At 56.8% G+C, this 23156-nt stretch overlaps 1 protein-coding gene across 16 annotated transcripts in view; it reads left to right on the forward strand.

Annotated features, from left to right (window-relative positions):
* The first annotated feature begins 358 nt into the window (after positions 1–358).
* SNED1 (sushi, nidogen and EGF like domains 1) overlaps positions 359–23156 on the forward strand; it is a 75594-nt gene continuing 52796 nt past the window's right edge. For 4 of the 16 annotated variants that reach the window (XM_074316323.2, XM_074316315.2, XM_074316312.2 and 1 more), the window contains exons 1-4: positions 364–1127; positions 17249–17536; positions 21914–22054; positions 22747–22909. In XM_074316323.2, the coding sequence (XP_074172424.2) occupies positions 915–1127; positions 17249–17536; positions 21914–22054; positions 22747–22909 (805 nt within the window). In that variant the 5' untranslated portion in view covers positions 364–914. Of the gene's footprint in view, positions 1128–17248; positions 17537–21913; positions 22055–22746; positions 22910–23156 lie in introns of all 16 variants that reach the window. The other 12 variants (XR_016019756.1, XM_088794234.1, XM_074316383.2 and 9 more) reach the window with 8 other exon arrangements.

Genomic DNA, 23156 nt, shown 5'->3' on the forward strand with positions numbered 1-23156 from the left:
TCCCCGTATTAAACCAGATGGGAAGCCTAGCCCCTGCGCAGGAATCCAGTATCCCCAGGCTCAGGGCCTGGGGGGGGGGGGGGGGAGAGGCAGCTGGGGTGGGCAGAGTGGGGAAGCCTCTGGCCACTTCCAGAAGGGCTCATCCAGGCACTTCTCAGCCAGGATAGCCCCCCACTGGTGACACTCTGGCAGGGGGTGACCGGGTCCTCTGGCCAGGCAGCAACCTAAAGAGGCACCGACTGCCTTAAGGTCTGTCCCAGAACTGCTCGGTGGGTACCACTGGTGGCAGGGGACTCACGGAGGAGGAGGACGGCCCCCACCGCAGGAGGCGCGCCCGCGAAGCCCTCATCTAGCTAATGCCCTGGCCAGGGGAGCTCCGGGGGACGCGGGGGCCGCAGGCTGGGCTTCCAAGACGCGCGGGGCCGAAATGCGCCCTGAGCGCCAGGGGAAGGGACACAGGGCACCCGCGTGCTCCAGCGCGCCTGGCGCTTTAAGAGCCGCTTTATTTGCATGGCCCCGCCCTGGCCCCGGCCCGGCCCGTGTGGCCACCCCGCTAGATATTTAAATCGCGGCCCCAGGGGCGGGGCCATCCCCGATCACGGTCCCGCCCGGCGCCTTCCTCCGCGGAGCTGCCACCAGAGCGCGGCCCAGCCGAGCGCGCGGGCAAGGGGCGCGGAGCCACCGAGGGCGCGGCCGCGCTGCCCTCACACAGCCCGGCACTGCTGGCCATTCCCGACCGCGGCCTCAGCCCGCGTGGACCGCAAAGGCCCGTTCTGTCCCTGCTGAGTCCCCGCTTGTCCCCGTTCTCCCTGCTCCGTCCCCTCTACGTCCCCGCTCTGTCCCCGCTCTGTCCAGATCTGTCCCCGCTCTGTGCCCGCTCCGTCCCGCTCTATCCCCACCGCCCACCGCCGGCGATGCAGCCCGGCGCCGCCTGGGCTCTGCTCTTGGCCGCGGCCCTGGGACTCGGCGCGCGCGGAGTGCGAGGCGCGGTGGCCCTGGGCGACTTCTACCCGTTCGGCGCGGAGCGCGGCGACGCCGTCACTCTCAAGCAAGACGACGGCGGCTCAGGGCTGCAGCCACTCTCCGTGCCCTTCCCGTTCTTCGGCACCGAGCACTCCGGACTCTACGTGAGTACCCCGAGCCGCGGAGGGCGCTGCGCCCCCGCCGCTGCGCGCCCGCCGCCCTGACTCCTGCCGCCGCCAGCAGCAGCTTGGCACCACGGCGGCCAGAGGTGGAATGAGGACAGCGCTGCCTCCCTTGCGGCCAAGGCCGGACAGCGGCGCGCATGAGAGGCGGGCCGGGTGGGGGTGCGAGCGGCAGCAGGGCCACCTTGGCGACTGGAGCGCGGCGCGCTCCTGTCCCGGCGTCTGTCCCGGCCTCTGCCCTGGCCTGGCCGGACTGGAGCTTGGACAGCGTGCACTGAGCGCATCTGACCGGTGGCTGGTCCGCATCGCGGTGGGGTAGTCCTGGCCCCGTCTTGGTTCTTTCACAGACAGCAGGCACATGCCAGTTCTGTCTCCACCACTCCCAGGGCGGGACCCTGGGTCAGTAATTCTCAGTGGGCCACTGAGAGAAAGAAATGGGCCTCATCACTGCATTCAGCATTTCCTGTGGGTGGGCCACCGTGCACTGGCACCTGGTGGCCCCTGGACTTGCCCTGAATCCAGACTAGAAAGGTGCTGGGCATCCTGATGTACTGTCACCCCCACCACATCACAGCAACCATGGTCTCTGCCACTTCCAGCACCATCACCATCACCTCCACCACCCTGTGTCATCAACCCACCATCAATCAGCGCACACACACACACACACACACACACACACACACAGGCCACAGCATCATTCCCTGTCAGGACCACTCCCTGCACTCCCAACTCCCCCACCAGCACTGTCACCTCCTCCATCATCCCTCCAGCTTCAACACCACCTCCACCACCATCCACATGGGTGGCACTACTGTCCTCCTTGCCAGTTCATGTACTGCCACCCCACCCCCTTCCACCACAGCCACCAACACCATTCGCTCGTCCATCACTGCGACAACTCCACAGCCGGGCACGGCCTTTCCTGTGCCCGTCAGGGAGGCCTCCTAACCTTGGGGCAGCATTTGGCTCTGCGACGGTGGTGGGAGGAGACGACCATTCTCCCTGTAGATACCACACTGCTGAAAGTCCCTCTGGACCAGGATTTGGATGGTGGGGCAGCACTGACTTCTGGAAGTGTGGGGTGAGCAGGGCAGAGCTGTGTTCAGGGTCTGCTGAGCTGGAGGAGGCCCTAGCAGCTTAGAAATGAGATAACTCACGTTGGCACGCTCTTAACACAACACTGCATCAGAATGTCCCTTAGGAGCTGTGCCAGGCTCAACTTTCCCACTCAGTAACAGGTGAAAATATTATGAAAGTGGTTGGCCCTCTTCACAGCCTCACTAAAAACATCTGCCCTTGCCAAAACAACCGGGAGAAACAGCTCTAGAGTGGGAAGATCTGCTGGCAAAACAAAGGGTTTCATCAGAAACCAACATTCTGGCTGCTAACAAAACATATATCTCCATGAGAGCTGTTTCCTGAAACAAAGATATCATCTGAAAAACACTTGCCATGTGGACATAGTGAGTCCCCTTCACCTTCTCTCTACTCAGTGGGAAAGACAATGGAATCCTTGAGGGAGCGATGCCCAGGACATCTTGCCTGAAATAACTACAGAGCTGTGGTCAAGGTGGGAACAGGAGGCAGGGTGTGGAGGCTGCTGGAATCACAGCTGAAGGAGAGAAGGGAAGGCATTTATTCTGAAGCAAGTGGATCCAAACAGGTGCCTCCCATGCCCACCCAGGCTGAGAGGACACTTTCTTACATGCCCCTGGCTCTGACCCTTGTCCAGCAGGACATACCGTGGGCCAGCCCTGAGCCCAGGTGCCTGTGTCAAGCTGAGTGATACCCCTCTCCAGGCTGGCCCTGCCCCTCTGGCCTCTGCCCCTTCAGTCCCCACCCCATTGCTTGGCAAAGAGCAGGCTTGTTGTGTGGATGGGTGGATCATGGATGGATGAATGGTGGGTGGGTGGATGGATGGATGGATGGTGGATAGATGGATAGATGGATGGACGATAGATGGGTAGAGGGATGGATGGATGGTGGATGGTGGATGGTGGATGGATGGATGGATGGATGGATGGATGGATGGTGGATGGATGGATGGATGGATGGTTGATGGATGGATAGATGGATTGATGGATAATGGATGGATGGATGGTGGATGGATGGATAGATGGGTTGATGGATGATGGATGGATGGATGGTGGGTGGTGGAATGGATGGATGGATGGATGCCTTGGCCCTCTGACAGGGCCCATATATCACACGTGGAAGTTAGAAGAGACCCTCCCTAGAGATCAGTGCTTTCTGAGTCTCCATCAGAAACAGCACACAGATTATTGCTCTAGCAAGGACTCACTCCTGTGGTGTGTGGTGACCCCCCTTTAGAAACGGCACCCATCATTTTGCTTCTTCTCAAGCCAGAGCAGCTGTATGTGGTCAGCTGTAAGGCTCTGGAAACTGTCGAGAATCATTTTATCACTAAGGCCCTACACAACCTGGACCAGTGCTGCTGGTGGGCGTGGACAGCAGCAGCTCTGCTGAGGGGGACTTGCCTGCTGACACGGCAGCTGCATGGAGACAGCAGCCGTGCCGTGGCCCATAGGACTGGCCATGGTGGAACGTCCACTCAGGGCGGCGTGAGGACTGAGAGGCAGTGAGCCTGGCTATGATGGCAAGGGGCTCCCGTTTCCCCACCCAAAGTGGGGACTTGGGGATGCAAAGGAACATCCTGATTTATGGCACTGGGAGCCGCAGCTGGTGGCCTTGGGTAGTGTGTCACCTCGTGGCCTCTGTTCCTTCATTGGGGGAAGGGTGTGCTCGGTGGGTGACGTCCATGAAGGTGTCAGGCACCCTGTGTGGGGGCCCATAAGTCTGTTACAGGGGTGCAGTGTCCGTTGGTCGCATATCCAAGACTAAGCTGTTGGGATGGTAGAGAAGGTGTGCCCCCAGGGTGCCCCCCACCCATTCCCCCAGGGCCTGCTCCAGCCCCTGCTGCCTTCACCCGTGGTGCTCTGACCCACCTTCACCCTCCTTATCTTTTGGGACACTTTGGGGCCAGTCCCAGAATGTAGAGCCCTGAGTGGGAGTTGAGGTGGGCAGTGGTGCCTGTGGGACTCAGAGACGGGGGGAGTGTTGACAGCAGGTTTGGCCAAGGAGGCTGGGCTCCACACCCGTACCTGCTCCCTGCATTTCCACCTTGAAGCCCCCGTCCCTATCCTGCCTCTCCCAGATCACCACCCAGGGGAGCTGTCGTTTTCTCTGCGAGCCTCAGTTTCCCCTTTGTGCAGCAGAGTGCCCCCATCTGAGTATGCCTGTGACACATGTCCAGCCATCACTGCCACAGCTGTTCTGGCCACCAACTCCAAGCCATCTGGGAAACCCTCCCTGACCCACAAGAACAGCCATCTGGCAGGTGGCTCTGGTAGCACAGCTCTGCTTCTTCTGAACTCACCAAACACCCAAGCAAAACACAAGAGCACCCAGCTGGGAGGAGGGGCTGCAGCCCCAGAGGGCAGACAGGACCCTGTCCACTGAGCCCCAGGCCAGGCCCCAGGGTGGCCCAGGCCCTTCCTGCTCTTCCTGGGCCACCCCTCCTCAGCAGGTTCCTTTCCTGCTGGTGCCCCGGGAGGAGGGAGAGCAGAAAGGAGGAGATCCAGGGGTGGGGGAGGGTGCTGGAGTGATCTGGCTACTTGGTGTGGCGCGCAAGCTGGGGCCGGCCCGTCTGCCTGGACCTCGTCCCTGTCGGCCCATCAGAGGATAGAAAAGACAGTCACCCTGTACATGTGAGGAAACTGAGGCTCCGAGGGCTCCTCTGGGGCCTCCAGACCCCCGGATCCAGCTGCCTCCTTACCATCCAGGGTGTCCAGGCAGCCCGGGATCCTCTTTAGTGCCTCCCGCCCGTCCTCGTCCCCACGTTGTTGGAGCCAGCACTGGGCCGGCAGCTATGCCTTGGGAACATGTCCCACTTCCCCGCACCCCCACAGTCACGGCTCTGGGCCAGGCCACCGTCCCCGCGCACTGGCTCCAGCTCCTGCCTTGCCCCTTGAGCCTGTCCATAGGATGGCCAAGGCAGCAGTGCCAGACGGGCCTGGGACCCTGTGTCTCGGCCTCTGCTTCTCGGCCTTACCTGCCCCTGGCCTTGAGGCTGGTGGTCTGACCCCGTGCGCCTCCCTGGGAGGCAAGCCTGGCCATGGGGACTGACTGCGCTGTCCCCACCCCTTAGTGACTGTGATGCCAGCACTTCTTAACTGGAAGTGACCAGCCTGCCCGACTGTCCTCCCAGACAGCTCACCGTGGGAACCTGGGGCGTTCTCCTCTGTGGACTCAGTCACTCACTCATTTTGAGTCCTGCCTGAGCCCTTGCTCTGAGCCCAGGGGAGAGCGGCACAGCTGTGTGTGCTCCGAGTACTAAAATCATGTCTGTCCTCTTGGTCCCCTGTGCTGCCCCAGCTAGAAGGGCGCTGGCCCCTGGCAGCTGCTCAGGGAGTGCTTCTCATTCCCCTTCTGATCGTAGAGATGACACATCCACAATTCCACACCCCAAATAAGCACTTTTCACACTTGGGTGAAATGCACCCTGATACGCTTTCCAGCGCAGTTAGGGCCCCACAAAGCAAACTCGCCATTTCGTACAAGTTCTTACAACAGTTCTCCGAGTGTTGTGCCGTGAGCGTTTTTCCGTGCCTTAAATCTGTAAACACATGCTTTTGGTGACTGTGTGATATTCCATCCTGTGGCTATACTGTGTTGTTCTGACCCATCTCTGGTCGGCTACGTGGTGGTTTCAGTGTCCCCGGGATCTGACGGCCTGTCCTGCGCCCTCCGTGCAGGTCCTGAGCCTTCCTTTCCCCGAGTGTGCTGACTCACGACATCTCCCCACTGCCCCCTGGTCCAGAGGGCATCTCGTCTGCACCAACGCTGGGGTGAAGGGGCCCCTCACCTGGCCCGGGTCAGCTCTGGCAGCCATCCAGGATGCTGCCCATCGCCAGCACAGATCCCAGCCTGTGACCCCTTACAGGGTCCTCTGGAGGTATGATAGAAATGCAGACCCCTGGGCCTTCCCAGAGTGTCTGAATCTGCAAGCATGCAAGGGCCCCAGAATCAGCATTGTAAGCAGGTGTCCTCGTGCCTGTCCAGGGCCCCTCCTGAGAAGTGCTACCCCCCCGAGGGCACCGTCCTGCCTGCCCTCCTGTTCGGGGTGACCCTGGACACTCCTCACCCTACAGGCTCAAGTGTTCCTTGCCTCCCAGTGCTGGGCTGGCCTGGACAGGGTGCCCTGTGTGATTGACGGGAGTGGTGTGGGCCATGGCGGGCCCCAGGACGGGATGAGCTGGAAGCCCTGCACCCCAGCGTGTTGCTGCTCCTGGGCTGGGTGTGGCCGCGCCTAGTGTCACCCCACCTCCTCCAGGGGCCCCGCCTGGGTGCCTCACACCCACAGACTGGCTCTGTGAGACGCGGGCAAGTCGTTCGTTAGCCGCCTGTGTGCATGTGGCCGCTTCCCTGCTCCCCAGCCAGGGACTCAGTGTCTAAGCTCGGCGGGGCGCCCAGTGTGGGAGGCGTGGGAACAGGACAGTGTCCAGACCTGGGTCCCAGACCCCGAACCCTCCACACAGAGGGGCAGTCAGGACCACACTGTCCTCCAAGTTGGCCCAGGGGCTTGTCCGGGGTGACAGCCCCGGGCCCTCGAAGACATTCTGCAGCAAACGTTTCCTGCCGCCTGCTCTGGGCACTGCGGCATCGGGCACAGGCCACCTTGGAGGTCTGCTGGGGATGGGACCTGGGATGGGGCTGGGTCCTGCAGGAGCGGCCGCTGTCCCCATAGTGAGAGGCCTGGGTATGTGGGGGCAGCCGGATGTATCAGGTGGGACTTTGTGGTGGTCCCAGAGATGAAGGCTGGACAAAAGGAGGGTCCTCTGAGCTGTGGACCAGGGACTGCTGCCCACAGGTCCAGGGGCCTATGGGGGCCGGGCTCTGGCCTGACAGGGGCACCTGGCTGAGATGGCTTTGCCAGGGAGAGGGAAGCAGGAGCAGCCGTCCATGCAGGGAAGGAGAGGCTCCAGTGGAGAGCAAGGGGCAGGACCTGGGAGGGACAGGTGCTTGGTCACCCCGCTCGCTCGAGGGGGCTCCCGGCAGTGCCATGAGACCCTGCAGGAGATGAAGGGGTGGCCTCAGGGAGGCCCTGGACGGCAGACGGCAGGAGAGCAGGACAGCAGGAAGTACAACCACGAGGCCCACAGCCCAACAGGATTTGGCCTGGGAGGGAAGGAAGGGCTGGTCCTCCAACACCAGGCTTCTGCTTTCCCACCCTCCAGGGAAGTCCTCCTTCACTCCCCACCCCCACAGCCAACTGGGCACTGACTCCAGCTCACATGCCCCTCCCCCAGGAAGTTGGCCCTGGCGGCCACTGCCTCCCCTCCTGCAGCCCCAAGTGCTGTGCCCCCAGGACGAGTGGGCACGGGGCGCCCAGCCAAGAGCCAGCCTCCGCTGCTTCCCAGGCTGGGTGCTCAGACCAACCTTGCCTGTGGGCCCCAGGGGCCCTGCCCACTCGCTGCCCTGTGAGCAGGACTCCAGCCCCCAACTGCGCTTGTGGGAGGAACCCTAATTACCCAGAAAGCTGCCAGGAAATAAAAGACATGCCTACATTTTTCAAAACAAGCTTATAAAAGGCCTCAGGGGCTTTATTGTTTTATTTTTGGCAGAGAAGTCAAAGCAGGAACCAAGACCCGCCCTTTTGGCTCTGATGTTTGCAGAGCTGGGGTGCTGTGGTCATGTACGCCAGGTCCCTGGCTCCCTTCCAGGCCGCCTGCTCAGAACGGCCCCTCCGCCCAGCAAGGTGGCACCAGCAAGCCCTCTAACTCCCCCATTCAGGGACCAGTCAGTCACACGTCACACACTTTGGCTGGAAGTCACCTCCCAGAGACTCTCCAGGACATTTCCGCTCTTTCCTGGTTTTATCCAAGTTGGAAATGCCACCAGCGCAGTCTCTGCGCTTTCTCCGGAACCAGCGAAGGCCAGCCATATCTCGCAGGAAAAGCCTGGGTACCTGCTGGCCAGACGTGCCCCCGCCCCCAGGTCAAAATGGGCCTCCTTCATGGTCCAGGGTCACCTTGGTTCACAAAGTCACTGCAGCTTCCTGTAGCATGTGGCCTCGGGGCCTCCTCAAGGGCACGGTCCAGGCAGCTGACAGCGACACCCCTTCCATGGACTGACAGGAGGCCCCTGCGCCCTGCCTGAGAGAGCAGGTGGGCATGGAGGCTGCACTGCCGCCCCGTCCCCTGCACTCGTTCCACAGGCTGTGACACCAGGTGGCAGCCTTGTTTTTCTCAGCGGCAGGTGTGTGCACACCAGAGAAGTGACCCCAGGCCAGAGTTAATCCTGAGACCTGGGCCTGGGGATCCACAGGGAGGGGCTGGGGGGCTGCAGGGCTATAGAGCAAAAAGCGCTGTGGGTCCCCACCAGCACAGCGCCTTCCACTCCTGGGTCTGCGAGGGTCTTGCTGGTCTGGGTGGGTCCACCCAGCTGGCCGCAGGCCCTCATGCCAGCTGGCATGGGCAGCACATTCCAGACCCTGTACCCCAACACCAGGCCCACAGTCACATTCTGAGAGGAGCAGGGGTGGGACCCACCTGTGCAGGGAAGGATGGAATTAAACCTGCTGTACTCATCTGGGGGGTGTGTGGTGACCGGGCCTCCGGCAGGGCTAGGCCCAAGCCTTTCTCCTGGGTTTACAACCTGCTACGCCAGTAGACAACTAAGAACAAAACTGCGATTTTGCGGGAAGTAGGATTTGCTGGGCCCTGGAGGAGGGACCCCAGCACAGCTCGCTGGCCTGGGTCCAATGCAGCCAGCCCTCTGGTCGGTCCGGGCCTTCCCCACTCCCCACCCACACTGGACCTTCAGAATTCTGGGCTGGGGAAGGACATCTGAGGAGGCCCCTGTCCAGGTGAGATGCCTGCCAGCAGCCCGCTTGCTCACCGCCTGGCCCCGCCGCTTCTCCGCTGTGGTCCCGGCCCTGCCCGGCCCTGGCAAGGGAACAGGGCTGGCTTGTTCTGCTTCCTTCCTGGACCCCGGGCTCTGGGCCCACATCCCGTGGGGGGCCAAAGAGGAGAGGTGGACGAGGCCAAAGGCAGGCAGCAGGCGGCAGGAGCCTCTGCACACAGCACACACACCAACACACCTGAGAGTTGGCCTTGCACTTCAAAGGCAGGAAGGAAACCTGGGTCCGGCTGCAGCCAGAGCAGGGCCGGGGGAGGGGGGCAGGGAGGGGCAGTGCAGGCAGGTTCCCCCCCCACAGGTGGCCTGCAGCCCAGGCAGCCCCAGGGCCCCCACTGCAGCCTCCCGCCTGCCCGATGCTGCCCGCCCTCCCATCCACAGGCGCCTTTCCCATCTGTGACTTCTCACCCTTACTCTGTTTTCCTGAACACATGCAGACAAGGCTGCGTAATGCGCAGCAAAAGAGCCAAGTCGGCAAACCCTCGAGAAGCCCCCGCCGTGCCCCTTCCTGACAGCACCCGCACTCCCTGCCTTCCTGCCTTATACCCCTCACTTCCTCCACATGAAAGCCTGTGTCACCTCCGCTCCCAGCTGTGTTTAGGTTGCTTCCCTGGCGTGTTCCTTCACTGCTGTATGGTTCATGAATAGCCGACATGCTGTTCCCGTCTCACTGGTGGACATTCAGGGCTGTTCCTAGTTTTAAACTATTCTTAACAACGCCATTCATGAGAATTCTGGTGCGCACGTGTCCCGGTGCCATCAGCACACGCTTGGGTGGCGGGCACCCCGGCCGGGGGACGGCTGGCTGGGGTGGCACCCGGCTGACCTTAGACACTGCAGCCTGGGGTGCCTGCCGCACAGCACCCCCCTCCAAAGTCATGACTCTAGCCCCCCACGTCACTGTCCAACACGGTCATTGCGTGTCGTCCTCTCACTCACACGGAGGTGCCTAACACAACTGGAGTTAGGCTTTGTGTGTGGCACGAGGTCATGTGTATATGGGCTCCCCGTTTTAAGAAAAACAGAACCTCCGCAGCCACCTTGTTGAAAGGCAGCCCTCTCCCAGGGCCCCGCAGCTGCGTCTGGGTCACCTCCCGGCTTCGTCCCCTACTCGTCTGCCTGAGTGCCATCATCCTGCTGATGGTGGCATCATAAGAGATCGCGGGGCTGTCACAGCAAGTCCTCCCATCTCGTCCTTCTCAAAAGGGTCCTGGCTATTCCTGGCTTTGCATTTCATATAAAATTTAGAATCGGCTTCGCACGCACCTCTGTTGGGGTTTCTGTTGCGATGTCCTGAGTACACAGGTGGGGGAGGAGAGGCGTGGGGGCGGGAGAGAGCGCATCCCCACATTTATCCAGCATGTATGTCTTCAGTGTTTTCAGGGAAGTCTTAGAACTGACTGCAGAGAAGTCTTGGCATCTCTTGTTAGATTTATTCTTAAGTACTTGGTGCTTTTTATGCCATTTGCAAATGGTGTCGTTTCTTTAATTACTTTTCTATTTATTGTTGGTATGTAGAGTCACAATCAATTTTTTTCATTTTCTAATTTTTATATTTAAAAACCAAACCAAACTTCTTATCAGTTTTACTAAATTATTTGGGGACCTTTTGGATTTTCTACACTCACATTCCTATTGTATGCAGCCAATGACAATTGTGTTTCTCTATTGCCAATCATTTTAAATTTTGATTCATTCCTTGCCGTGCGGTGTTGGTCAGGTCTCCGGTAAACTGTCAGGTAGAAATGGTGTCATCAGCATTCTTGCCTTGTTCCTAATCTCGGAAAGAAAGTGCTCTGTATGTTATCATTAAACGCGAAGTTTGCTCTTATTTATTTTGAAGATACCCTTTATCGGATTATATTCCTAGTATTCTGAGAATTTTTATCAAAATGGATGTTGAGTTTTATTAAATGCCATCTCTATACCTTTTAAGATGATTATATAAGTTTCTCCTTTACTCTGTTAAACCAGTCATTTAAATTAAATGATCTTCTACTGTCAAGCCTAGCTTGTATTCCTAAGAAAAATCCAACTTGTTAACGATGAATTATTTATCCTATTTACATATTCCTAGATTCTGTTTGCTAATAACTTATTTAGGACTTTGGCAACTTTTTAAATAAGTGAGATTGGCCTGTTATTGTCCGCCCGTGTACTTGCCTTGTCTAATTTTAGTATTGAGGTTGTACTCACCTCATACCATGAATTCTTCCATTTAGAAGAGTTGATGCATTTCTGGAGTTATTTCTTGAATGTTTGGTAAAACTCACTGGTGATGCCATCCAGACCTAGAGCTCTCTTAGTGGGAAAATTTTGAATATTGATTCAATTTCTTTAATGATTATAAAAATCAGCATTTCTATTTCTACTCACATTTGGTAAGCTGTGTTTTTCTAGAAAACTTTCCATTTTATATTCAATTTCATAGTTCTTAATGTAAAATTGTCAAGGTCTGCAATTTGACGGTACCCTCCTTACAAGCCAGAGCTGTTAGCCTGTCACGGATTCACAGGTGCTGGCAGAAGACCCGAGATGCCTGGGTCAGAAACACAGGGGGCTGTCTCTCACACAGCAGGCACCGCAAGTGGCACAAACATGCTGGCTGTGCTGGTGCCCCTGGCTCTCCAAGTCCTATGGGGCAACACAGAGGGGCCCGGGCGGAGCTCCCTACACTGTGGGCTTGCGTCCTCCAGGAAACCCTTCTCCAGGGAATCCCTCTCTTTCATAGCAAGCCTGCCCTCTCCATCCCCAAGGGGGACAACACATCACGTCATCCCTCAGGCTGATCTCTACAAACGACACTAAGATACGTCCGGGGAAAGCAGATGGAGGCTGGCATTCTCGGGACACCCAACAAAAACGCAGAGGCCCAAGGCCGACTGCCTCTCCCCACAATCTGCTTCCTTGGCCCCACATGTCCTCAGCCAAACTCAACTTTTCACACGAGTTTGCCATGCCGTCAGCACTCTCCTTGATCAGACCCACAGGGGCCAGCACCAAAGCTGTGTCGTTTGTCTTGCAGCACATTTAGCTGAGGCTGCTGCCCACGGGCCTGCATGGGCAAGGCGGTGGCCCTCAGCCATGTCCCCGGTGCCCAGGCAGCCAGCTCTGCCTGCAGCCCACAGACGCCTGTGGGTCTCACTTCCAAGGCCAGGCTGTTATCCATTTTAACCCATGCAAGGAGTTCAGACTGTCCTGTTAATCTTTGATCTCATCACCAGTAATTACAAAGGCAATAAATAGGCCAGAAAGGTGACTCCTGCTTTATCCACAACCTTCCCAGGTGCAGCGCTGAAAGTCCCAGGGACCCCCTCAGTCGAAGGCAGACCAGGATGGCTGAGTCCCTAATCCTCACCCCAACAGAGAGACGTCCCATGGCTCTCGCCCTCACATGCAAACACCTGACCGAGGACACACAGCCCACCCCAGTTTGGGGTCTGTCATTGGCCTTCACATGGATCACTGGTTTGGTTACGATCTGCGCGCCGTGTCACCAAGCATTTGCGCCTCTGTCACCACACATGACATAACCCAAAACCAAGTACGAATTCGGGTCCCTAAGACTGAAGCAGGTTGTGCAGTCTGTGCACTTGCCCGTGGGGAGCGTGGGGCCCACGTTTGGTGTCAGGCTCAGGAGAACATCTGTGACTGGCAGTGTCTCCGTGGTTTTTCCATTTCCGTAGTGCACAACAGGGGTGGCAGACCCAGGGCAGGTGCTGCCTGACTCGGGAGCCACAGGGGCTCTGCTAGGTGCTGGGTCTGTGAGCAGGGGCCGTCATTGTTCTCCAGCCCTGCACACCCCACTCAGCACCCCCTCCACGGCCATGACCAGCGCGCCCGCCCCAGTAAGTATTACTTATCTTCTCCCCAAAATCCCTACTCACATCTGGACCATTCACCTGGAGAATTCAGGTGCAATAGCAACAGGGCATTTGTGTAAGATTTAGAGACCCACGATACCCCCACCGTGGACCACCGTAGGTGACAACAGGCAGTGTCCTTCACCAAGTGACCCGTGTCTCCATGACCGAGGACCATGTCAATCCAACAGGAAAATCCAGGTGGCCCAGCCAGTGTCAAGTTGGAATCCCGAGGCCCTGTCAGGCTGGGCTACAGCACAGGACTCTCCAGCCAGGCTGGCCTGGGCTGCTCTGAGGGGTGGGACAGAGCGGCCACACCGTGTGGGGGATTTTCAGAATAGGCCCGCCCCTCCCTTTTGTCCTGGTCATTACCCAGGGGGCAGCCAGCGGAGACGAACCCTTTGTGGAGACAGCACATTCCGAAGGAAACTGCCCAGCCAGACACGTGACCAGGACAGTCTTTGGGGTTGACTTGGGGACCCAGGACCCAGCGGAACTAGATGCCTGCGGACAGTGGGGGTGTGGAATGTTCACTGGACATGTGGCCATCAGCCAGTGTGGAGTGGCCTTGGAGACTACAGAGACGTCACTGACACAAATGATCCAGGATGTCATGGGGGGAAGTGGTGTGGCCGGCGGGCTGATCAGGCTGGAGCAGCGAAGGCCCCCATGGCGGGCCGGGGAGGGGTCAGAGGTCCTCCCAGTGAGGGGAGAAGCAGGCTAGCGCCTGCGGGAGACAGGCCCAGAATCCAGTGGTGACTTGGCCTCAGCAGCACACACTCCGTCTTCTCTGCGTCCATTGGTGGCTGCGCTGCCCTTCCTGGCCTGAGGCGGATCCAGGAGGCAGTGGTGACCTGGAGGCACCTCCATCAGCAGCTTGGTCCCCATCGGTGCCATCAGAGGACACACCGCCTGTGGATGCCCAGGCGAGTGACCCAGACATGGGTGTCTCGGAGGCCAGTTTGTTCCCGCATTAGCTGGCCCCAAAGTGGGCGTCATTTTCCAAGTGCAGACCCGCCGGCAGATGGGGCTGGTGGGGTTTTCGGTACAGGGTTTCAGCCTTGCAGCCATTAGGGCTCTGACTCACCCCCAAGCCCTGAGCTCCAGACAGCATGTGAGCCAGCGGGCACAACCAGATGAGGGGCCTGCAGAGGCCAGCCCACAGAACACGGCCCAGGGCCCGTCTGAGTACAGCCTGTGAGCGAGGAATGTTGTTTGCCTGTTTAAAGGACTATAAAAACAAAAAGGACAGAGAAGGGTATGTGACAGAGACCGTATGTGGCCCATGGGTCAACAAGGTCCACTGTCTGGCCCTCAGAGGACAGCCTGTGGCGCCGACTTCACCAAAGGGCATAAATATTGGGCGCATCTGGTCCTGAGAGCCTCCCGCGACCAGGGTGATGCTTCCAGTGCTGCCCAAAGTGCTGACTGGCCTGTTCCTGAGCTTCTTGCGTTGGGGCTGTGGCTGGACGCCTGCTGCCGCCCAGTGGACACCATCGGGTTCCGGCTCAGCTGGACCATCTGCAAACCAGGCAGGCGCTTAAGGGACCCTCTGGGACTCGGGCCCACGAAGCCAATGGCTTCGCTGGATGCTAGAGGGACATGAGACCCCCCCAGGGGTAGCTGTCATCATGTCACGTAAACCAGTCGCTCGGCACCTGTAGCATTTCCATGTGGCCGCCCACCCTGTCAGGCCCTTCCTGTTAGTGGTCATGTCCCAGTCGACCCACCCCAAATTGGGCCAGAGAGTCACGAGGCCTCATGGGTCACATTCAGCTTCTAGGAGCTGTCACCTTGGGCCAGCAGCACCCCAATTTTAAACGGGGTGTAATTGGGCCCTGCCGCAGGCAGGGGGCGCTGCAGGCCTGGGACCTGTGTCAGCTCCAGCTGGGTCCGTCCTGCCCCTCCCAGACTCCGTACTCCTGCTGTCTCTGTGGAAGGGCTGGGGGACCTGGGCTCTGTAGGGCCCTCTAACCCCTGCAAGGAGAACGCTGCCAACTCACTGCTCCCACAGCGGCTGTGCCAGTTACATTCCCAGCAGCAGTGCACAGGGTTCCCGTGTCCCCACATCCTCACCAACACTTGCTCTTTTTTGGGGGGTGGGGGTGGTTATAGTAACCATCTTGACGGGTGAGGTGGCATCTCATTGTGGTTTGATTTGCATTTCCCTGATGATCAGTGACACTGAGCATCTTTACATGGGCTTGTTGACCATTCCTGTATCTTCTTTGGAGAAATGTCTGTTTCAAGTCCTTTGCCCATTTTTGAATCAGGTTGTTTGGGGTTTTATTGCTGTTGAGTTGCAGCAGTTCTCTATATATCCTGGATCTTAATCCCTTACTAGATATGTCATTGCAAGCATTTTCTCCCATCTGTGCATTGCCTTTTTACTCTGTTGATAGTGTTTTTTGATGTACAAACGGTTTTTAATTTTGATGAACTCCAGTTTGTCTACTTTTTTCTTTTGTTACCTGTGCCTTTGGTGTCACATCGAAGAAATCATTGCCAAAGCCAATGTCATGAAGCTTTTGCCCTATTTTTATTCTGGGTTATATTTTTAGCTCTTATATTTAGGTCTTTGATCCATTTTGAGTTAATTTTTTATATGATGTTAGATAAGGGTCCAGCTTCATTAATTTGCCTGTGAATATCCAGTTTTATTGGAAAGACTGTCTTTTTTTTTATTGAATGGTCTTGGCGCCCCTGTTGAAAATCGTTTGACCACATGCGTGAGGGTTTATTTCTAAGCTCTCTATTGTATCCCATGGGTCTATCTGTCTGTCTTTATGTCAATGCCACTGTGGTGAGATGACTGTTGCTTTGTGGTAAGTTTTGAAATCCGGAAGTGTGAGACCCCCACCTTTGTTCTTTTTCAGATTGTTTTGGCTATTCTCTTGATGAAATTTTAAAGCTTGCCTTTGATTTCTTTGAACATAGTAAATGTAGTTATTTTACTGTCTGTGCCTGATAATTCCTATGTCTGGAGTTGCTCGTCTTTCTGCTGTAACTGGTGTCGATTCCTCGTGTGCACAGTCATCTGGGTGTGTCCCAGGTTTTGCACGTGAAACATTATTCATGGGACTAACCTGAGGCCTGAGATGATGCTATCTTCCTCCGAAGAGGGTTTCTCTCTGCTTTGTCTGGAACCTGGACATGCTACTTGTCAGTATCCACCTTAGTCCAAGGTCCAGGCCTGCGGTGCCCTGGACGGCTCTGGTGAAGGAAGCCGGAGTGAGTCTGCGCAGGACTCTTCACTTGGGGTGCACCCTGACCGTGAGGGGTGGCCTGAGGGGTCCCAGCTTAGCGGGGGTGCTGGGCTCTCCACCTGGAGCTGGTCTGAGGGCTGACCTCTTCCTCTCCCTCCATGAGGCCACTAAAACTACTGCTGTGCTCTGTGACTGTTTCTTCTGTCGCAGACGCACTTGCTTCGGTCAGCGGCCCTGAGTGCCAGGCTCACCTCCAGTGTCTTCTCCTCAACTTGGAATCCGGACCCTCTCTTGCTTGTTTGCTGTTTGGCATCTTTAAGAAGACAGGCGTATTTATTGGCCTTTTTTGAGTCTGGGTTACACAGCCTGCCCACCCCTGAAGGGAAAGTGCCAAGGGTCTTTTCTGAAAGCACAGTTCTGACCACGGTCTTCCCAGGAGCACGGTGACAGCCTAGAGCCCGGCCCTGTGATCATTAAATCATTCACCCTCTCCCGCCCCACCCTGCAAGGCCAGAACCAGTGTTCACCTGCGTCAGAGGAGCACAGACGCAAGGGCTGTGCCTCCTGGTTGCACAGTGAGTGGGAGGCCAGGTAGGAACCAGCTGTGTCCAGCTGCAGAGGTGTCGCTCCCCCTCTGCAGGAGCCTTCTGGTTTCCACTGCCTGGGTCCTGAGTTCAGAGGCCTGTCCAGGTTCCCCTGGCCACTGGCCGGCCCACCCCTGCCTCTGCCCTGTGGGCGCTCCTCCCCGCACACCACCTCATGCCTCCTGCTCACCCTTCCAAACCAGGGTGGGGGCCCTGCCCCGCCCTCCTGAGGCCCCTGGCTGGGGTGTGCCTGAGGAGCTGGGTTTGCTGAGCAGGCCCCCAATAGCAGGGACCACACTGGGGTCTACCGGACCCCACAGCACAGCCCAGGGATGGGCGCTGCACAGGGGCCACAGCCTGTCTGGGAGGAGATGGAGCAGACCGAGGGGTCCCATGTCTGTGTCTACCCTGCCCAGGCCGGCTCAGCCTCGGCGGCCTTGGAGGGGCCCGGAGCTGCCTACCCACCCACAGCCCCCATCGGTCCCCTCTCTGCCTTCCTGTCCTGGCAGGTGAACAACAACGGGATCATCTCCTTCCTGAAGGAGGTTTCCCAGTTCACCCCGGTGGCCTTCCCCATCGCCAAGGACCGCTGTGTGGTGGCAGCCTTCTGGGCAGACGTGGACAACCGGCGCGCAGGGGACGTGTACTACCGGGAGACCACCGACCCGGCCACGCTGCACAGAGCCACAGAGGACATCAGACGTTACTTCCCCGAGCTCCCAGACTTCACTGCCACCTGGGTTTTCATCGCCACCTGGTACCGTGTGACCTTCTTTGGAGGCAGCTCCTCCTCCCCCGTGAGTTTTTGTCCTGGGGAAGGGAGGACGTGCAGCTGGGGCCCAGAGTCTCCCTCCAGGGCCCGCGCCTTGCTGAGGTGGGTCCAGCACAGTTAGTGGTCCATGCCCAAAAGCAAAAAATGGGGCTCAGCCCTGGGAGTCACTCGTCCAGGGTCACAGAGCTCGGCTGGAGGAGGATGAGGTCTCGACTCTCCCCGATCCTCCAGGAAAACCCCAAGTGCCCCAGTAGAGAAGTGAGTGAGGTCAGGATTTCCACTGGGAATGCGTCAGGATGCCAGAGTTAAACAGGAAGTTACCCCATCTTCTCCGTTCGTTAGTCCTCGATGGTACCAAACATCAAAACACATGAGCTTGAAAGTGATTGAGCACTTTGCCCAAGTTCTGGTGGGTGGTTCCCCTCAATGAGGACAGCAGCTCACCCCTCCCGTGGGTCACATCTGTGCATGAGATGGGGTCGCTCCCCAGAGAAGAGCCACTGGGTACAGAGTGGCATTTTCAGAGCTGTTTGTTCACTCATTTAATAAACACTTGTTTAAGGGCGCGTCTGGGGGAGCACTGGGGAGACAGCCCTGACGGAGAAGACAGGACACGTCTCTCCCAAAGGGCGACACAAACAACCACGTGATAAAGGTGCCAGGCACCAAGAAGTGCCCAGCATAACCCAGCCACTGGGCAAGGGCTCCCCCTGAGACTGCCATGCCAGCCAGCGGCGGGGGCTTAGCCACATGGGGGCTTTGGAGCAGGAGGAACTGGACTGTTCAGAGCGGCCATTAGGGGTGGATGTGACAGGACACTGGGCAGCAGGAGGAGAGACACACCCAATCAGCACAGTGTCTGGCTTCCTGTCATGCGCACTGGGGTGGGCAGGAGGTACGGAGGGCAGGTGAGGCCTGTGCTCAGTGTCGAGGGGGTGCAAGTGACGGGTTCGGTCCTGGATGTGCTGAGGTGGCCCTGCCCAGAGAGTGTGAGTACATGGAGACTGGGGTCCTCAGCAGTGGTGGCGCAGGGAAACCATGAATGTAGGAAAGTCGGGGAAGGGATGTGCCCAGTGACGAGGTGCTCACAGACCCTGAGCTCTCCAGCAGCCGAGACAAAAAAGAAAAAGAAAGAGAAAGAAAGAAGGTAGTTAGCCAGGTATCTCCAGACTGAGACACTCACTGTTGGATTTTTAACAAAGAGTATGACAGTGAAGCAGGAAAGATGCGCTGTTTCTGTAAACATTACCACAAATAAATTTTCACACTAGTGAACTTCTGTTCGTACAGAGCCCGCTCATATTTTGTAAGTTTTGTTTTTTTATTATTACCATTTTGTAACACTTTGTAACAAAAAGTTTTAAAAATCTATAATTCCACTACCAAAAGGTAACTTGGTAGCTACCTTTTAAATTAAACTTTTCCTAGGGTACATTGACCCACACTTTACAAAATAAATAGAAACGCCAAGAACAAGCTATTTTGTGAGTGTGTTTTTTCACTCAATAGCATTATAAGCATTTTCCTCATTCTTACGTGTTCTTCTACATCATTTAGAAAAGTATTATTTCACCTCTGCAGAGTCACTTTACCTAATACCTTTATGCCTGGGAGCCAGGAGGGGCCCAGAGCCCCTCCTGAGTTGACAGAGAGAAACTTAACCTTCTACTGTTTTCAAACCCAGATGTTCTTTAGAAAATGACTATCAACATCACATGCTCGTAAGACAGGAGTCAGGACTGAGTCTGGGCTGGAAGTGAGGCTGTGCCTTGGGAGACTTGGAGAGCCAGCCCGCTTTCCAGTGGCACTTTCCAGTGGCACTTCCGGAAGCAGGTTGATCAACATAAAGTGACGGTTAAGCTCCTCGCTCTCCTCAAAAGCATGGACCTCACCCGATCACAGAGCCGGCCGCTGGCCTCGCAGGCCACAGTCCTGCCCTGCCCTGGACTTTGCCGCTGCCCGCCTTCACGGCCATTGCCTCCTCATGGTCTCCAGAGCTCAGCGTTAGGTTTCCCTGCCCAAAGGCAAGTGCCCAGTCCCCAGCTGCATGAGCCCCTAATAAGAGGGGAGCCAGCCTGTCCTGTGAAGCTCGAAGCCAGGCACTGACTCTGGTCTCCAGCGGTGACAGTCCCAGATGCATCTTCTTCCAAGATGAGGCCATTTTGTCTACACTGAAAACCTGTGGTTTGCTGCAGCCACCGTCATGAATTCTCTCACTAGATCTTGTGGATAACTTGCTGCTTCACCTCGCACTTTGTGTTGTGGAGACAGCTTCTTTCCTTAAACCTCATGAACCGACCTCTGCCAGTTTCACACTTTCCTTGTGCAGCTTCCTCACCTCTCAGCCTTTACAGAATTGAAGTTAGGGCCTTGTTGTGGAGTAGGCTTTGGCTTAAGGGAGTGTTGTGGCTGGTTTGATCCTCTATCCAGACCACTAAAACCTTCTCTGTATCAGCAACAGGCTGTCTCGCTTTCTTACCATCCCTGTATTCACTGCAGGAGCACATTTAGGTTCCCTCCAGAACATTTCCTTTGCACTGACAACCTGGCTAACTGGCACAAGATGATTAGTTTTCAGCCCATCTTGGCTTTCCACGTGCCTTCCTCACTCAGCTTAATCGTTTCTAGCTTTTGATTTAAAGTGAGAGACCTGAGACTTTTCCTTTCACTTGAACACCTAGGGGCCATTGTAGGGTTATTAATTGACCTAATTTCAACATTGTTGTGTCTTGGGGAACAGGGGGGCCCAAGGAGAGGGAGAGATTGGGAAAGGTTGGTCAGTGGAACAGTCAGAACACACACAGTATCTATTAAGTTCGCCGTCTTGCATGGGTGCAGTTCCTAAGCACCCCAAACAATTACAGCAGTAACATCAAAGATCACTGATCACAGATCACCATGGCAAATAAAATAATGACAAAAAAGTTTGAAGTATTTTGAGAATTACCAAAATGTGACACAGAGACATGGAGTGAGCACATGTTGTTGGAAACATGGCACCGATAGACGTGCTAGATGCAGGGTTGCCACAAATCTTCAGTTTCTATAAAGCACTTTATCTGCAAAGCACAATAAAGCAAAATGCAATAAAACGAGGGGTTCCTGTGCACCGTATGCTCTCCTGCCACATGCAATGTCCGCACACTGGCCCAGAGTCGGCCCCAGCCCCAGTCGCAAGATGCCCTGAGAAGGGCACTGCCAGCCTGAATTCATTGTGAGATCACATCCTGGCACACGTCTCTAGAAAGGAGATTAATGCCTGCCGAATGCCGAGATCCCCCTCAAAAATGTGCCCACACACACTCGCATAAGCCACATCAGACGTGCCCATTTCTCTGCACTGCAGTCAAGCGCACTAGCATTTTCCCTCCTTGCTAACTATACAGGCTAAGGGGAAGCCTTTTTAAAACGTACACGTCTTTGATTTCTAGCAATGCTGAATTTGTCCCAGTATTATCAGCTAGTTGTATTCTATTGTGATGAGTCTGTGCACAGCCTTTGCCAATTTTTCTGTAATCTTTTAGGTCTGATTCTTACTGATCTGTAGTTCTTCCTGAATTAAGGACGTCATCAGTTTTATCTGCCTCATGTTATAAATACACTTTTCACTTTGCTGTTTGCCATTCAGTTTGAGTTGATGGCACTGTTTTATTCAGAACATTTTGTAGCCAACATATGAATCTTCTTTTTGGTTTCACATTAACAAATGTGTTTAAACGTCCTTCCCCCAGAGGCCCTACACATCTGACTACATTTTCTTCTAGGACTTGGACGGTTTCATTGACAACTTTACTTGATTCGGATGTATTTTCATGAGTGATGTAAAGCTCTGATTTTATTGTTTTTTCAGAATTTCCTATTTGTCCTAAGATCCCACCCTTTGCTCTAACTGAAATAGCACCTCACATGTACTACCCACTAACCTTTTGGCGGAATAGAATTCCATGAAAACCATAAAACCTAACTGTTAAAAACAGTTTGCCTTGATTCCTCTTTTTATCTTTCCCCGGTACTTTCACGTCCTTGTGCTTTTCCCACGAGTGAGTTTTGTGGATTTGGCCACGTGAGCACTATCCCTGTGTGCGCCCGGGCCCCACAGGGGACAGTGTCTGCTCCCGGTGTCCGCGGGTCCCAAAGCCCCCTCACCGTGTTCATTCCCTTGCCAGACAACAATTACTGGGGAGGGGCTGGACTGAGCCAAGGCCTTAGGCACGGGGACACAGTGGAGGATGGAGGATTTGGCTACCGAAGTCCTACCCTGTGGCTGACCAACCATCTAGTTAGGGAGGAAGACGAGGGGTCAGTGGATGATGACAGTGTGTGCAGGGGTGGGGGGCTGGACAGGGCCTTGGAGCAGGGACAAGGGGCTGCAGGGCCCTGTTCAGGTCCCCCTCCTCGGCAGGTCAACACGTTCCAGACTGTGCTCGTCACTGACGGCAAGTTTTCTTTCACCATCTTCAACTACGAGTCCATCATGTGGACCACCGGCACGCATGCCAGCAGCGGGGGCGATGCCACTGGCCTGGGGGGCATCGCGGCCCAGGTAGGGGCCCCTGTTCCCCACCTCCCGGACTGTCCTGAGCTGATGAGGAGGGCAGACCCCCTTCCCCCCACACACACAGTACTGAGCAGAGGCCGGTGTGAGGCGATCCGAGCCCTCACAGCCCAGAATGACAAAAGAATCCTTGTGCCCAAGGCACCTTTGTCCTGACCCACAGGGCCTGGCACTCAGGGACAAGAGGGTCCTGAAGTCTCTGCACTGACTGCCCCTGGGTCTGGTGGGGCTGTGGCTCAAAGGACTGTGGCCAGCAGGAAGTCCCAGGTGTGGAGGGCATGGTCAAGGGTCAGCACCCAGGGGCCTGAAGGTCCTTCTGGCTGAGCAAGAACCCCCCACCCATCTATTTCCCCCAGAGTCACACTTGCCCCTGGGCCCTAGGGGAGACCCAGAAGCACAGCAGAGAGCTGCTGGGGCAGCTGCCAGGACCCAACAATGTTCTTGGCTCTGGGAACTGTCATTGCCATCAGTACCTGGCTGGGAGGCTGCTGACCAGGGCAGGGACAACGTGGGGGGTGGGGGTGAGGATACCCCTAGATCTTAGAGCTCCCCCGCTTACAAGGCCGTCTCCCATATGATCTCTTTGACCCTGGCTAACCGGGGGAGGTGGGTGTCAGCAACACTAGGGAGACCTGCGGACCCAGCCCACACCTGCCCCCACTCTCTCCACACCCACCCAGGCTGGCTTCAATGCGGGGGATGGGCGGCGCTACTTCAGCATCCCCGGCTCACGCACAGCGGACATGGCAGAGGTGGAAACCACCACCAACGTGGGAGTGCCCGGGCGCTGGGCGTTCAGAATCGATGATGCCCAGGTGCGCGTGGGGGGCTGCGCCCATACAAGTAAGAGGACCAAGCGGGCGGCTCAGGGCGGTGGGGGGCGGGCGGGTGTGGCCTAGGGAGGGGCAGGCGGAGCGGGCGGGGCGGGCTACAGGGAGCGGGGGGAGGAGCCAGGGTCTCCTCTCCGCACCTTCGAGCCCAGCTTCCCTCCTGGGCCGGGAGGGGCACCCGGCAGTCGCCTGTGCTCCCCAGGGCCACCTGGGAGGCAGGTGCTCTGTTCGTCCCATTTCCCCTTTCTGCCGGGATTGCG

This window comes from Rhinolophus sinicus, chromosome 17 (assembly GCF_057876585.1).
Source record: "Rhinolophus sinicus isolate RSI-liver-muscle chromosome 17, RSI-T2T, whole genome shotgun sequence".
Classification (NCBI taxonomy): Eukaryota; Metazoa; Chordata; class Mammalia; order Chiroptera; family Rhinolophidae; genus Rhinolophus; species Rhinolophus sinicus.